Genomic DNA, 16,787 nt, shown 5'->3' on the forward strand with positions numbered 1-16,787 from the left:
TACACTCAGGAAGGAGCAGTTCCCCAGCAGAAACAATCTGATTCTCTTCCTTTTATATTGGATTTAAATGAATGCTCCCATGGAAATGTCCTGAGGTCAATAATCACAGACATATTGGTCTGGAAGAGACCTTAGCAGCCTGGACACTGGGAGGATGTGCCATGGCCATCACCAACCCTTCTGTGCCCTCTCCTGGTGCTCTCCTCTCCCTACCCTTCCTACTGGGTTAAAGAGCTGGAGGAAAGGACAGGAGGCAGTATAAGAGCATCATGAGATGGCTGCTCTGGAGCTCTCCTCTGTCCCCCACTGGGGAGGCTTGCTGGGAGGATCACTGCATCACTGTGCTCCTTGGTGAGGATGACAGCTCCCACCAGCTGAAACCATTTGGAATGTGGTGTGGAATCTGCTTCTCTAATTATAAAAGTATCCATTGTCGTACTATGGTGGTGACCTCAGCTCTATAAGCAAATGTACTGTGGATGTCCTGGAATACCAAGTACCATAAATAAGTAGAATTTTTGAAAGGAATTTGGGGATTTTGTAGATTCCTCAAGCTGCTTCTGGTGAAGTACTTCCTGGGATTGGTGATGAAATCAGTCATTTTGCAACACTCTCCCAGTTTAATGCATATTGTCTCATGGTGGCAACTTTTAAAAGCTGTTTGTCTCATTAAAGTTCAGTTAACTCATTTCTGAAATTAGAAACTTTTATGATTAATGACTTGTGGTAGTTTGCTTTAAAGAAGATGCCTGCTAATCAGATCTGGTTTATTTCCCTAAATCACTTCTGAGACTTGCATTATTGCTTTAGTTGTGACACAGCGACAGTGATGCTTGGTACTTCAAGAAAAATAATTGGTAGTGTGGCAATTTGTGCCTAAAAGATCTATGTCTGAGGAGCAGTTGAAAACTACATGGCTATAAAAACAAAACACAGGGAGAATGTTTTTTGGTGAATTTTCTAGCTTTAGCACAGAATTCCTCCTTCATTTTAATGGAGGTCTGCCAAGCTAAAAGGCTTAAGATGAGGACTACAAAGAATAGGTGACATTCAACTTGACTTGCTTTCTTTAACCTTTGTTAGTGCCTCTGAACTGAGATGTAAATAACATGGGTGCTAACCTTTCCATCGTCCACATGCTCACAACTGGAATTCTGAATCAGAAATAGCAGTTTCGCAAACAATTATTTTCAGACACAGACAAGTGAGGATGACAGCGCTGGGGTGTTATTGCTGAAAGGGCATCTGAGTCGCAGCTACCTGTGTGTTCACGGCGCGGATGCTGGAGTGTGGATGCAGGGTTCAGACTGAGGTGACATCTCTGCTCCTCCCCAGTCCAAGGAGAGAGTGTAGAGAATTAATCCTGGGTTTTACAACATCTCACATCAGCTGAGAATGCTTGGACTGATTCTGACAATGTCCCCGATGGTCTGTGCTCTATGGTTTTCGGGTTTTATTTCCAGTTGAATTCAAAAGTCGTGTGTCTGGGTCCTGTGGTGGTTTGGGGAAACATGTAAGAGGAGTTTCCTGTGCAGGATGGCTGGGCTGCAACCCTGGGCCATGCCCTGAGGCTGGTAGGTTGCCCAAGGAGCACTCCCAGCTCTCTCGAAGCCCTGAGCCAAGGGAAGCCCTGGGGTTCCTCCTTGAGGCCAAAACTTTCCCAATGCATCTGTTGGGCATGTTCATCACTCAACCCTCAGAAGTAAGCATCCAAGTCTTGTTTACAAAATATATTTACCTCTTGTGGGAGGCAGTGATTCCTTTGTTAAAAAACAAAAAAAAACAAACAAAAACCAAACCTGTTCAGAGCCTGGATCTCTAAGATTAGCATTTTCCAAGAGGAAAATGTTTTATTTGCTTTCTCTCCACTCCTTTTGTGGTTTTTTTTTTCCCCCCTGTTACATATCTTCTGGTTTGTTGTGATTCCCTACTTTGAAACTGGTCATATCAGGCTACTCTTCTTTGTATATTACAGTGGGATTTTTATACAATACTTTATTCTGTTATCTATAAAATTACAGACTTGGCCCATGCAGTCCTACTCCACATTCTCCTCCTGCTTTGAAAAGGAATCCTAGAAGCACAGTAAAGCAAGAAGTGTTTGTAGAGTGACTCCCTGAGTATAAATAGCTCTTAAGCAAGAGCAGCACCTGCCATCTTTGATATGTCTCGCACTTCCCACAAATCACTCGTGCATGCCGGGCTTGATCACAGCTATTGTTTGTGCTAAGCTTCCTCCTACTCCTATAATCCTCCTATTTAAATGGATGGGATATTTTTCATACAGGAAAGAGTTTGGGGATATAAATCACAGCCAAGTATTTTGTGGACATGACATGGTGTGCGTGTGCATGTTCTGCCAAGGGCAGAGAAGTGGAGATGTTGACAAGAACCACACTTCAAATGGAAAGGATGTAGCTCTGTTGAAAATGCCTCGTGTCACATATTTTGACTCTTATTGCTTCTTTTAAGGAGCCTGCTGATGCTTTCCAAACATAGCAGCTCTATGTTTTTGGGTTTGTGTGAAAGCCTGGTTGATAAGATCTGTGGCTTTTGGTGGGCTAGTGGGTGCTGGGCTCTTGCCACGTTCTCCTGGGGCAGTACCGGCACATCAGCCTCCCAGTGTCCTGCTGCCCAATGTGTGCCTGCCCAAGGGGTGGTATCATGTTTTGGCACCAGCTCCGGTGTTCCCATATCCACTACTGAGGGGGCCAACAGTCACAGCTTTGCATCCCTCAAGGACTGACCTGAGGCAGTTCAGTGTATTAGTTGTGTGGCATAAGCTCAGTAAGATCTTCCAATCCCTTCTCATGGAATTCTATTTATTTCTTTGGTGGAGATGGAGACGTTAGTTTTCCCCAATTTGAGCCAATAACACCAAGCAGAGGGGTTATACTTTTAGGTTTGATTGTTTTTCTCTCTTGAATGTATTCAACTCTTTCTGTGAGTTTCTTCTATAATCTCGGGTTTATGGCCATGGATTTTCGCTTTCAAAAAAATCCTGGACATATTTTCCACCACTGAACTCCAAGTAGCATTATTCTGGCCTCTGACATTTTCTAAAGATGTTTGCTTTACTTGGTCTGTAATGCTATTTTTTGTTTCTTTCTTTTTATATACCACCTACTTCTTTTGTGTATAATTTCATCTCCTTCAGTCTTATGAAGTCAATAGATGGACAAAAAAAAGATGTTGTGGTTTCACTATGGCTTTTAAAAATGCATCATCTGTGTAGTTGTATGTATTCCTGTGCTTTGCAAAACAAAAAAAGTCAAGTTGGTATGTCAGGATCTACAAACTCTTGAGACTAGCTGTTGACATGACATATTCAGATAATTCAGCATTTGGTTAGCAGCCTGTTCTGAGAAGCGTAGATTTTACTGAACACACTGAGCAAACCACTCAAAAAAACCCACTTCTCTATTGTTGTGTTTTCCTTCAGACACAGCCAAGGTTGTTTCTATAAGCTGTTGCCTGTAACTGCTGAAAGAAGAGACATGCATGGGGCTTATGCATCCTAGTTAATGTTGTCTGCTGTACACAACGTGGCTTAGTTTTCCCTCAAGCTTGAAATTGCACAGCACAAGCCTGCTTAAAAACCACTCACGCTGTGAGGGTTTTCCTGGTCTTCCAATGTTCGATCAGACCCTGAAACCCTCCCCTTTGTGCTGGCAAATATTCTGGTCAACCAAGGCTTTTCTTCCAGTCTCTGCAAGGTGTTAGGGAGGATGTGGATGGGTCCTCCATTTGAAAATGTGCTCGGTCACTGGTGGTGGTGTTGTCAAGTCAAGGAGTCTAAAGAGAGGCGAGGGGCTGGCACGTGGAGCAGTCAGCTGGCGGGCTGGCGCGGGAGGCACTCGCAGGGAAGGTGATGCCGGGTGCTATTTAAATCGGCAGCAGATGTGTCGATATGCCTGCGATGTTCCTCAAGACGGCTGGGGGAGCTTGAAGTTTATAAACGATTCTTCTGACTCCTGCTAATTTTAGCCTTGGAGTGTTTACAAACAGAGCAGAATTTGTCTCCACTTCTGATCCAGAAGGATTTCAGCCCCATCCCTGCTGGCATGTTCCCTGGAGAAAAACAAAAAGGGGATACAAAATAGCAATAGCTATTAAAAGATGCCGAGGGAGCATTCAGATTGGAGGCACAGGAAGCCAAATCTTGGGGCTATAAATAATGTAACTGCAGCTATCATAGTGTCACCAGAAAGTGGAAAGGATATACACCTAGGAATAATTTTGGAGGAGAGAAATGAGGAATAGGGAGCTGAGCTGAAAGTGCAGTTTCTTAGTGGTGCACCGAGGTGGTACCTAGCAATATCTCGAGAAAAGGCCAAAGCAGAATGGCATGACAAGGAATAACCAAGTTGTAGTCACCAGCACCAAGCCCAGGTGCATTCCTGCCTGAACTCAAATGCCATGTGTTGGTGCACACTGGTTATTGCAAACAGCGTTCCTGATCTGAACACACTGTTTGTCTACTGCTTTGAAATGACGCAAGGGAAAAATGTCAGAAAATTCAATTATATCAACACAGTTCATATGGAGCTTTAGAAATAGATTTCTAAATACACGCAAACCAACTTAAAATACTTTCCTTTTCAAAACTGTAACTTTCAAGTACAGTTCTTTGAACAGGGAACATCTCCTGAACTGTTTGTGGTTTTCTGCAATGGATGAGCAGGCAGAATCCTCCTGGGCTGGTGAGGCAAGGACCTGCACTCGATACCAGTTTGAAGGAGAAAGGCTGTAGCTAAAAGCTCTGTCATGAACAAGTCCAAATCCTCCAATGCACCTGAAGTCTGCTTTTTAAAAAAACTCCAAGTCATGTGACACTTGACTTTCAGAGCTAAAGCTTTGCTTCTCCTCAAAGCTCGAGCTACCTACTAGACCATTGCCACAGCCAGCCCCCTGTGCTGTGGGAATTTTGTGGGTCAGGGGGACTCATACAATTCTGTTACAAACAAAAGGAAAAAGTATTTCTTATTTCTTTGCTTGTGGCCTCCCACAGCACTGTGCATGTCATTCAGATCAAAATTTGTTTGACACATGAGAAATACCAGCTGCCATCTGATTAAGACGTGAGAGGTTTATGAGGTAGCTACGAGTTCAGCTGAGTTGAAAATGTGCAGGAGCTGCTCGGTATGGCCACAATGTCATGACCAGAGGAAAAAGGAGAAATAGTGCAGAAGTGTTCAGTGTAATATAAGTGGGCTTCATCTTCTGATCCTGGGTGAGTGCTGAACCTAGATCATGTCTGAGTGAAGGAAATGCCAGAAAAATTCCATCAGATGCTGCTTAAAATTGCTGCAAGTTAAAGAGAACTGAGGCAATGGGATGAACTGCATAGAGTTTTAAAGGGGAAGGCAATTCCATGGTGGAAAGGAAGAGAAAGTAGCAGAGAGGTAATAGGTTCACATCAGAGGAAGCAACTTATTTTATGGCTATACAATTCTAGTGCTGCTTGGTGTGAAAGAGCGTGTTCAAATTAGCAGAATATGTTGTCTTACACATTGTAGGCTTCCTGCAACACTTAGAACTTTCTTTTAAGATGATTTTTTCAAACTCATTTAATTAAATGTCTTTCTGCTTTTCCTTTAAGGATCCACTCTGAACTTTAAGCATAACTGCTTTTTTAGATTTCTTTGAGTCCAAAAATAGGCCTGAAAACCATTACATTCCCCTCTCTGTCTCCCAGGCTTGTAAAAATCAAACACTGATTAATTTTTACAATACTTAGGGAAAAAGTCAGACATGAAAATGTTATCCTATGACATCATTGCATATGCAAGCCTGCAAAAATGTTAAAGCTCTGCTTGGCAAATTTCCTTTCATATATTCCAGTATGTTCTTTTCCCTGCTGTTGCTCTATTAGCTTTCTGTGTCTCAAACTCGAATGTAACTTCTAGGGAAGGCTCAGATCAGTCACAAAATGCTCATTGCAGTCTTTTGCTGGCCTATTACCAAATGGCCCAAGGTTTTTCATGACAGGTCACCCATTGCACTGAGACTTCATGACCATCTGAGTCCGCCTCTGGATTTCAGGACCAGATTTAGTATCCTGCACATTCTGCTTCCCCAGCCTCTTCAAATACTGTTTTCTCTCAGCTCCACAAAGGCTGGGTGATATCAGCCACCACTGCCAGTATGCAGCTTGGGGGAGTCAAACATCAAAGCTCCTGTTTCAGCTCGACTTCAAAACCTTTCCGGTTTTAAGACTCGACCAAGTAGCTAGAAGGAGTTGTAAGAGGAAGGCTGTAATGTGCAGGATGATGAGCTATGTGGAGGGCACTTTCCTTTACTTTCCACAATAAAAAAGTAGCAAGTGATAGTGATTTGTGCTTCTTATGTTCATGAAGGGTATAAGACCACCTTCACCTCTTGACTAGGGCTATGAATAGCACAAAACCCACACCCAGGTCTTTCATCTTTATTCTCTCTGTCACAAACCTTTCACCAGCCTCGGAGAAGCCGTGGGCAAAAATCGAGTTTGACATCAAGGTATCTGGTTTCAGTTAGGATACCAAATGCTTCCTTTGTTATTTTCACTCCACCTTCTAAAGTTCTGTCTGCAGGTGCCTAACAAAAGCTATTGAGTAATAACTTTATTTAAGTTGATTACGGTGCCCACTGTCTCCCCTGTAGAAGGAACAAACTACCTGTCATTTTTGCAAGGACCCGGCTTTGTCTGCTTTGTGCACATTGGTGTAAACATGAGCAGGGCTGGCTGAGGTGAAGGAAAAGGGTGCACTTTCATTGCATTCTCCCAGTGCAACATTGCCACGTCATATGCTTGCAAAACTATGTCCTTCGTGTTTCCAGTGTTACTCAACTCTAGTGTGCTGCTGATAAATGGTTATTGCATGTCTAGAGATGCTGGTGTCAGGATGATGCTGCTGATGCAAAGGAGGTGAGAATTCTTAAACAGTTGCAATTCATCAAACTTGAGGAGAGGGGCAACCTCAAAAAAAGGCAGGCTGACAAGCAGCTTACTATTAGAGGTAATCTGGGTAGGATTTTGAGACAGAAAACTTCTTCTGTACATTTTTAAGATTTATTATTTACTTCTCATTATCCTACTCTGATCTGATCGGTAAGATATTAAATTAATTGTTTTCCCCAAGTCGAGTCAGTTTTGCCCATGAGAGTAATCGGTGAGTGAACTCCCCCTGTTCTTATCCCAATGTTATATTTTCTCTTCCCTGTCCTGCTGAAGGAAGTGATGGAGCAGCTTTGGTGGGCACCTGGCACCAAGCCAGGGTCAATGCGCCACACGAAGTACAATCATTATCCCTTCCCAGTAGTGTCTTCTGAGGGTGTCTCTGTTATCAGACTGAATTACTTAGAGAAATTAAACTGCAATCCCCACACTATCCATTAGCTGGAACTCTATTTGCGTATAGCAGTTGGGTTTTGGCAATCAAAAGGAGGAAAATTGTGCACAGCAAGCTGTCTGCCCAAAAAAAGATCTTCTGTGTAGCGCTTAAGACTGCGTAGGAATAGGAATGGTAAAAATAAGATAGGGACCAAATTAAACATCTGCTAGAACAGGGATGTACCTGCTAGATGATAGGCCCTGTTTTGGCCCTATGCTTAGTATTTATCTCATCTGTAAATCTTTGTGGGTTTTGTTATAACAGACAATTGTTAGTAAAGAGATTTGCCCTGGCATTCCAATTGAAATAGTGGCAGGCCAGGCAATAAGGAGAAGTGCGATGGATCTATTTGGACTGATTTTATAGGCACCATTTCAAAACAGTGGCAACAAAACTAGACACATGCCCACTTCATTTAGTTATTTCATCAAAATGGAATAGATACCTCTAGATGCCACTAAGAATATTGAAATATAAATTGAAATGAAGAGTAAGTACTTGTATTAGTGAGACTTCATCATATATGGAATCTTAAATTTAAGGCCTAATCCTGCTCCACCTGAATGTAGGGGGGGTTTTACTTCAGGTTTAACTGGGAACATACCAGGAACCATCCCAACAACGCTAATTTAAATTTGCTGGACTGCTTTAAAGGCACAGTGTAAGATTCCTGCTTTATAAAACAGTAGAACCTGGACCTTTTACAAACCCCTGCCTGCAGAAAAGAGAAAATTTCAACTTGAGAATCAGCCAAAGAACCAAGAAAAAAGTACATTGAACAGCAATGTCACTACTGCATCTGCGTGAGTTCCAGAATTCCTTAGGGGATATAAGTCTCTACAGATATTTTACGAGGGTAGGAAAAGCGTGTTCATGACTCGAGTGCGTGTTTTATAGACAGACCATACAGCTATTGCACATTAAGCAGCAATAGTTGTGTTGTATAAAAGCACTTACAGTTTACAGTTTCATATTGTAAGTGATACTCCACTTAGGCAAGCCTGTGCCAAGTCAGAACCTTCTGGGAGATGTTCCTGGGGGAATAAATACCCTCAGCAGAGGCACAGCTCCGTGCAGCATGTCAGCTCTGCTGTGCCTGTTTCTAAAGAGCCGCTGTGAGTATTTGGAGAGCCCAAATATGATCTGCTGCGTCTCTCTGCTGAAAAAGCCTCATGTTTCACTTCACACTTGGGAGCTCGTGAGACCTTGCTGTGCCTGGGGCAATTGCATTTGTCCCTCTGGGAAGGAGAGCTCAGGAACCATAAAAGGGTACAGATGATGCTTCAACCACTTGTGCTGCCTGGCTTGTTGCCACTCAGTTTAGATGACTCCATCACAATCTTGGGAGGCACACAAAAGGTGTGTAATTAGAGCAATTTATTATATTTGACTTTAAATTGTGCTCCCCCCACAGAGATAGTCTTGAATTTAAAGCCTCTCAAGCCACACAGGTGGGTAGGGAACACCTAAACAGCATTTGCATAGGATGCATCAGATTTCTTTGTATTAAACATCACTAAATCTTCCTCTGGGTATCTGATTTATCTGGAGATGCAGAAACTGCTTCTAATTCAGAAACTCAGATAATCCTGTCAGTGAGAGGTACAGGACCCATGTCAGGACCATGTTTAGGTAAGTTTCTGTGTAAGCCTGGCTGTGGTACACAGCTTGTTGTGTATCACTTCTGTCACCACAGCATCTGAGTGCTTCTCAGCTTCCAGTATTATAGCTGTAAAGCTACAAGGTGACAATTTTCCCTACTATATTGGGAAGTGAGGTACCAAGATGCTAAAACTTACATTCATGTTTAAACATTTGTGAGTTAGTTAAAGAAATTCTGTTTGCAAAGCCAGACTTGAATAGATTTGCCTAAAATCCAGAGATGTTCACTTCAAAGGATGGAACTGATGAGGAAAACTGAAGACATAAATCAGTGCCCTGACCACAAATACCATTTTCACTAACATATGTGAGCCATCAAGGTAGCTTTAAAATTAAAGGCTGTGCAAACTGTACCTGGATTGCAATAAGCCTTCATGCAAATCTCCTTATATTTTGCATGCCTAACACCATGTTTTATTACTGTTTTAACTGACACTTCTAAGCCCTGAAAGCTAGTAAGGGGAAAAACTAACTCATTTTAAAACAGCAGGCTAAGCTCGCTCTGCCCACCATTAGGTACCATTCTTCTGCAACCTGCTGAGCTGCTGCCTCCCTCCAAGCTTTCGTTTGAGTGTATGGGCTTTGTCTGGGTAATGTAATAACTATTCCTGTAAAATTTAACAGGTCTCCTGGCAAAGGTGAGAACGGCTCACTTAACGCAAATTCACTGTCAGCACTAAGCACAGCATTTATCAGTGGTTTCTGGTCCTGGAAAGACCTCAGACCAGAGGTGTGAATTGACAGTGACTCCGAGCAAAGACACTGCAAGTGCCTTCGGAAATCAGGGTCCAAGCTGTATTGGACAGCTGAAATCTCCTTGTTGGGGTTCTCTGCCTCCTTCTGACAGCACTGGCTCAGCTGAACGGTAGAATACCTCCTTCCCCACTCCATTTCCAGCTCTCTGGATTCAGTGATCTATGTTTGACTGGAGAGAAACAGACAAAAAAAAAAAAAAAAGACCAAGTTTTTAGTACTGCTAGCATGTCTCTGAAGTGTTTAAAAAAGAAATCAAAGAAAAGGCTCAAGTAAAACAGACTTACACTGAGAGCACCCTAAATCGACCATCATCTGAGGGGTTACTGAATCCTATAATCATTTCCTTTGCAAAAGACCACTGAGGTCACCAAGTCTAACTGTTTACCCGGCACTGCCAGGTTCACTGCTAAAGCATTTCCCTAAGTGCCACATTTATGTGGTTTTTAAACACCTCCAGGGATGGTGAATTCATCACTTCCCTGGGCATCCTGAATCTCTACAAAGCAAAGCTGACCCCGCCAGAACAATTCCTTGGTTCCAAAAACACAGCAGAGGTTGATGCTAGTGCAGACAGATGCATGGAGGTCTGGAGGAGCTCTGCTTGAGGACTTGGGGTGCAGTTTTGTGTACTTTTAGAAGAAAAGTCTTTAATAAGCGCAAGCATTAAGGTCTCCCAGGTGGCACCTTTGATCCTGGCTCTTCATTCGTAGCTAAAATAGCCCTCATTTTCCTAATCGCACCTCATCTCCAGCCACGTGTGTGCAGAGGGAACGAGACTTTATCCCACGCTGTGGCTCATCACCCACTTAATCAGGGGATGTCCTGCCTCCTGGCAGTCCGGTGCCCTCCCTGGGGGCAGAAGCAGGAGGAGGCCGGTCCCGCTGGCCGCCGTAAGCCGATCTGCCTCCAGCTGTCCCCGGCGCTGGGCTGGAGCAACGGAGAGTGAAGAAGGGGCAGGAATTCGGCTCCGCTAAAAATAGAGGCCGCACAACCTCGGGGGCTGCTGCCTCTCCCGGAGACCCCCGATGCGGGGGCTGCGTTTGTGGGCGCGTTGCCTCTCCTGCCGTGGGGGCAGGATATGCTGAGCAGTGCCCGAGCCACGAGGAGGGCCGTGCCCTGGGCATATTGCCTCCCCCCGGGGGTGCCCAGCTCTACCTTGTTCCCTGTTGGTCCTGCGAAATCCATTGTGTCCCTCCCTCCAAACAGGCCATTTTGGGAGGCAGGGAGGTTGAGGAAGAGATTGGAGGAGTCCGGCTGCCGCACCGACGGGCTCCCCCAGGCACTTCACGGCTCGCCCTTCCCAGTATTTTATTTTGGGCGCTACGGAGTAGGGCCAAGGCTCCAAGGGGCGCCGGCAGCATTGGGTTTCTCCTTCCCTCCCTGCGCAGCGTGCGCTCCCTCCCCTGACGGGAGTCCCGGTCATAGGAAGTTTTGCCCCCTCCAAGGAGGGCGGGGGGAGGGGGGGACACGTCGTTTTGTAGCACAGGTGAGGGGACATTTGGCTGCTCTTGGGGGTCCCCTCCTGCTCCCTGAGGGCGGATGGAAGGGAGGCAGGGAGGGGGGTGAGCGCCGTCCCAGGACCCAGGGCAGAGCAATAGAGATGGGAGGGGGACAGCGCAGGCTCTGCGTGTCCCCGCTTAAAGGGAATCCGGTGACCTCCTTTCCCTTCCATGTCCCCCTGCCGGCTCTTTGCACTCCCGCAACGGCAGCAACAGGCTGCCGGGATCGGGACCGGGCGGTGCCGGGGGCCACAGCCCCTGGGCCGGAGCCTCCCCTTGTGAGATAGGAGGGTGAGAGCGGCTCCGCAGATGGGGGGGCAATCCGGGTCTGCGCCACCCCCAGCCTGGCGATGGGGCACCGTCCCGTAGCTGGAGGGCAGTGGGAGCGTGTTGCCCCGCAAACCCCACCAGTACTATTTGATGGGGAAGGGGATGCGCGGAACCGCGGGGGCTGAGGGGGCAGCTCCAGCGCTCCTTGTTGCCGCGAGCGTAAACCTGCCGCCTCTTCTGCAGTGCCGGGGACTCTCGTCGTCCTCCTCCTATCCGCGGCTGCAGCTCTGCTGCTCCATCCCGTTATTAATAAAGGAGAATGCGAAAACAGAAAAACCAAACCCCAACACAGCCAAGCAAACAACCCTCCCTAACTCACAGTACCCCCCTCCCCCCGGTCGGTGGGACTTCCAGGACCGGCTGCGCTTCCCTGGCCCTGGGGAGGGGAGGCAGTGCCGGGGAGGCGGGGGAAGGAGGGGGCCGGGGCCAGGCAGACACAGGGAAAATCGCTTTTGTCTCCGCCACGGCGAGCGGCGCAGGGGCTCGGTGCTGCGGCTGCCGGAGCCCCCCGCTCCCCGCTCCGCTCCCGCAGGCACCGCGGCGGCGCCGCCGGGCTCCGAGGCACCGCGCCGGGGAGCGGGCAGCTCGCCGGCTCCTGATTTTTCCCCCTCCCTTTCTGTTGGTGTTATTTCTGCCTTTTCGGCGTAGAGGATCCCCCACACGCACGCACGCTGCCCCCCGCCCGAGGTTTCTTTGGGTCCAGCCGGAATCCGCGACGCTCCTGGGGATTTTCCCACCCAAGCTGGGGTCTATGAGCGGGAAGGTGATCAAGCCCAAAGAAGAGAAAGATGCTTCCAAGGGTAAGGCAGGCGCAGCCGCCCCGATAAACCGGCGTGTTTCCCGGCCCGACCGCGGACAGCCCGACCTTACCGGGCTGGGAGGGAGGCACCGCTCCGCCGACAGCCCCGCAGCTCGGGGGACCCCGGGGAGGGGATCGGTGCCCGGCGTGCGGGGCGCTGCACTGGCACCCCGGCACGGCGGGGCGTGGGGGGCCCGGCTCAATGCGGCACCGCCGAAAGTAAGTGCCCCCCCTTTCCCCGCCGAGGGGGGTGCGGCTCCCCGCCGCGGGCCGGGGGTGCTCGGCGCTGCATCGGCCCCGGCTCCGGCCGAGGCGAGCGGGGCGGCGGAGCGGGGAGACATCGCCATGGAGACGCGGAGCCGGGGCACCGCCGGTGCCGGGGGGTGACCCCCCAGCTGGGGCTGCGCTCGGGGGTTCCCGATCCCGGTTCGCCCCCGGGACCGGCGGGGCGCTGGGGGCATGCGGGGGCGGGGTGCATGGCCTGGGGGCTGTGCTGCACGCAGGGTGTCCCTGTCGCGGTGCATGGCCGGGGGCGCAGTGCCCGCTCGGGGGGCACGCACAGGTGGCGGTGCCTCCCCCTCTGTCGAGCCCCCATCCCCAGCGCAGGGCTGTAGGGGACGTGCGGGAAGGGGCTGGTGCGGGAGCGCTCCGTGTCCCTCCAGAGCGGTGTTCCTGTGTGTTCCTACATAACCCGTGTGTCGTCTCAAACGTCCATCTGGGTGGCAGGCTGGGGCTGGTGGGGTACCCGGTGAAGGGTGTGGGCTGGGCCTCCCCTAAAGAGGGAGAACCTGCTCTGTATTTACTAGTTTTATAAAACGTGATGGGCGCTTCTCTGGCATTTACTTTTTTAGCAGCCTGAGAGGCCAAATCAAAACAGCTCATCCTTTCTGTTCTTTATAGAAAACTTTTTCTTTTCTTGATTTTGAGAAAGTTTAACACTTTCGAGATTTTTTTTTTAATGTGGATTTTCCCCCCCCAACTTTCTTTCCACTTGTGTTGTTCTTTGACCAAAACCTTAGCGTTTGCATCAGATTTTTTAATTATTTTTCACAGCAACACAAGTTCACCACTCAGTTGCAATGCAAATCCTTACATTTTTCTATATAATTATTTTTTGCCTTTACATCTTCTTTGAAGGTTTTTCCTTTTTTTTTTACGGTGGCCTTATTCCCTAAATTATGCTTTAAATATTTTATTAAGCAGTGCAGAACAAAAGATTCCCGCCTTTCCGAGGAATTACTTTGCATGATTTAGAACTGTGTTGTAATCCTAAACAAAAATAATTTGCCATACTTGTGCTATGCTTGCTTGAAAGCTTGTTTCTTTAAGTCAAACGTACACATTCCGTTTTGTGCTATGATTACAAGTTCTAATAACACATTGAGTTCATGTTTGAAATTGCCTGCGTACAGGTCCTGCCACATGTGTGTTTCAAAACATTGGGACAAAGGCATTTGTATCTGCTGTTATTGAGTCAGTAATGACTTAGACATGTGAGGCTTTGATTTCTGTGGTGACAGTGTACCGGAAGGTGTATATTCTGGGGCTCCCAAAAAAGCAGTTGATGCTGATACTCTGCTTCCAGGAGACGCTGGAGCTGGTATAAAAACTTTCTCCGTTATCACCAAGTGAAGAGGCAGTTTTAGATACAGCAGGAGGAGCCGGTACTCATATAAGGTGGTTTGGTACTGCTGTAGGAAAGTGAGTCATGGTTAACATCTGTGAAATATGCTTTTAAAAGGCTCCAGGTACGATGATAAGGAGGTAGCATTTACCAGTTAACATACAGGCTGCATGGCCTTCTTTAGCCTCCTGTGTTATAGATGAAAATAGGAAATGTTTTTTCCTCTGAACCACCTGAATTTTCTTTTAGTGTTTTCGAGTGTTATTGCTCTCAATGGGAACGTTTAATTTGCATTAGCATAGTAAAAACAGGCTGTGATGGGTGGGTTTTTGTTTGATATTGTTTGTTTGTTTTATACAATGAAACAGTAATTTCAAAAGGATGGTATACCATTTCCTGCATTTTTCTGCAGCTATACAGTGGCACTGGAAATACTTCAGTCATGAGAGGAACATCGATGTTTTTGAGTTAGTCCCTCTTTCAAAGAACAATATAATCACGTTTCATGTAAGAGTAGCTTATTGTGGTGATATGTTCATGTATCCTACATTCTGTAAGATATATGATGAAATTTTAATACCTGCTGTAAATGCAGGTGTCCCAGGGTTATATTTGCATAATAAACGTGGAGTACTTCGTCAGTGAGAGCAGTGGCAGCTTTTCTTACTCCTGAAGCTCTCTTATGCATTACAGGTCGTGCATGAGATGAGACTTTGCTGTAGTTCTCTACATGCTTGGGGAGGGCCATATTCAACCCAAATGTAAAGAGCTGCTCTGTGTAAGTTGTTAAATGGCACTTTCTGCAATCAGCTTTTGTGGTGAGCTTTTGTAGAAAAACTTGACTTATGCAGAACCTTGAAAGGCTGTGGATTTTGGTAGGAGTCAGCACAATCCAGAGCAAGTACTTACTGTCTTGCAGTGGGTATTTTCAGTTAAATTGCCCTGTCTCATAAAGCTTGTGGTGGTGTCAGTGGAGCTGCAGAGGTGTAATAGAAGTACCAAAATCTATTTTTAATTAAATACTTGTGATTTTTGACTTCTTTTCTGAAGCCAAAGAGGAAAGTAACTGCTTGCTTCAGTCTGTTGGTTCCACTTACAAGTCCTGCTTAGAAAGCCCAGTGATGACTGTTTTGCTCAGAATTTGGCTGCTTTTAAAACTGGCTGTGGATGCTTGAGAATTAACTATTCCAATCTAAATAAAGCCCCTGGATTAACCTAGTGAAGTCAGGGATGCTTTACTTTCTGCAAGATGCTGCATTAACTGTGAATATATGCCTGTAAGATTATGTGGGGGTTTTTTTAAGTGTATGAGTGTTAGGGAGGTGCAGGATGCCATAAGCCCATGCGGTTTGCGGGCTGATTTAAACAGGTAGATTGGCAGCACTGCTGCTGCTCCAGAGTGGTGTCTGTGGTAGCAAACAACTTGTTCCAGACAGCAGCCTTGTCCCCTCTATATTGGTGGTTTCAAGCATGGGACAGGTTTCTGTGTCTTTCCTCACGTTGCATTTGCTCTGGGGTTAATCAGGAGTATGAGGATCTGTGTAACAACAGCTCAGCATCCTGCAGTGGTCCTCTGCAGTGGTTGGTAACAGCTCTTCTTCCACTGTAGTAAGGTGCTCAGGAAATTCCCCCAGGCAGCAGAACAGTTCCCACCAGCCAGGTTCTTTTCCTGACACGTAGCTGGTGTGTGGAGAGCCGTGTGTGCAGCAGGACAGGTGAGTTTCCCCAGTTCTCCCTCAAAATGTTTTTGCTTTGCACTTTGAGGACACTATGTGGAGTGTCCCTAGCGATCCCTGGGGCTGTGTCAACACAACTTATTTGAATGAAAACATTTGCTAACCTTTTATTTGGGGGAGAGGTGTGGGACAGTAGAAGAGCACGGGGCATTAGAAAGGGAGCCGAGACATGCTGAAATCCCTGTCCTTTGGATCTGGGCCTTAAAGAGCTCGTGCTTTCTGGTATTACAGCCAGACTCATTCCAGAGGCTGCTGTGCAATTTGTGTGGCTCTTCTGAGGAGAGTCAAGAGACGGAGCAGAGAGTCTGAAACTAAATCTGAGGAATGGATTCATCTGAATTTGTTTTTCTTTTTATCTGTGGGATCATATACTATTGGCTTCCCCATCAGGGCATGAGGAGGTCTTTTCCTGTCACCATGTTGTCACCACAAGAAACTTTGATTGCTTTGTCCAAATGTCTGATAACCTCAACCATAAGCAGTGAGAAAATGCAGAGTATATTTTCTTCTCCAGAAAACTAAATAGGAGTATTTTTGAAGCTGAAAGCTTCTAATCTGAGAGGAGTGTATTGAAATAGTGACAGTAACAGTGAAGATTTTGGAAGTACAGGTACTATTCTATTTCAGTGACAGCAGAAAACAAAGCACTTAGAGAAATCACTTGGCAGGAAAAATAGAAGTCAGAATTTTGAGGTATCTATTACTGCTTTTCCTGGCATTATGGGAATATAGTATAATGCAGCTTATGATTGAAAGGTCTGGAGAAAAGCCGACAAAAATAAAGAAGCTGATCTCAACAGTTATATTTCCATAGTACTGAATCATGAGAAAGTAACTTACTTCAGGGACTGAAGGAGAACAGCATGTAAGCTGACCACGTCTTGGTCTGAGTCCATGGAATCAAAATTAGCAGCAAGTGCAGACCCGTGTGAGAAGGGGGAAGGGAGCACAGCACTACCAGCGTCATCTGCTGCCTGGGCAGCTCAGGTGGGAGGCAGGGCATTT

The 16,787-nt window shown here is 46.5% G+C and overlaps 1 protein-coding gene across 3 annotated transcripts in view; it reads left to right on the forward strand.

Moving 5' to 3' along the window:
- The first annotated feature begins 12,082 nt into the window (after positions 1-12,082).
- FGF13 (fibroblast growth factor 13) overlaps positions 12,083-16,787 on the forward strand; it is a 244,743-nt gene continuing 240,038 nt past the window's right edge. The window contains exon 1 of one of the 3 annotated variants that reach the window (XM_050310956.1): positions 12,083-12,423. In XM_050310956.1, the coding sequence (XP_050166913.1) occupies positions 12,375-12,423 (49 nt within the window). In that variant the 5' untranslated portion in view covers positions 12,083-12,374. Of the gene's footprint in view, positions 12,424-12,622; positions 12,642-16,787 lie in introns of those variants that run through there. The other 2 variants (XM_050310950.1, XM_050310955.1) reach the window with 2 other exon arrangements.

Source organism: Myiozetetes cayanensis, unplaced genomic scaffold, assembly GCF_022539395.1.
Source record: "Myiozetetes cayanensis isolate MyiCay16 unplaced genomic scaffold, myiCay2020 scf15, whole genome shotgun sequence".
Taxonomy (NCBI): domain Eukaryota; kingdom Metazoa; phylum Chordata; class Aves; order Passeriformes; family Tyrannidae; genus Myiozetetes; species Myiozetetes cayanensis.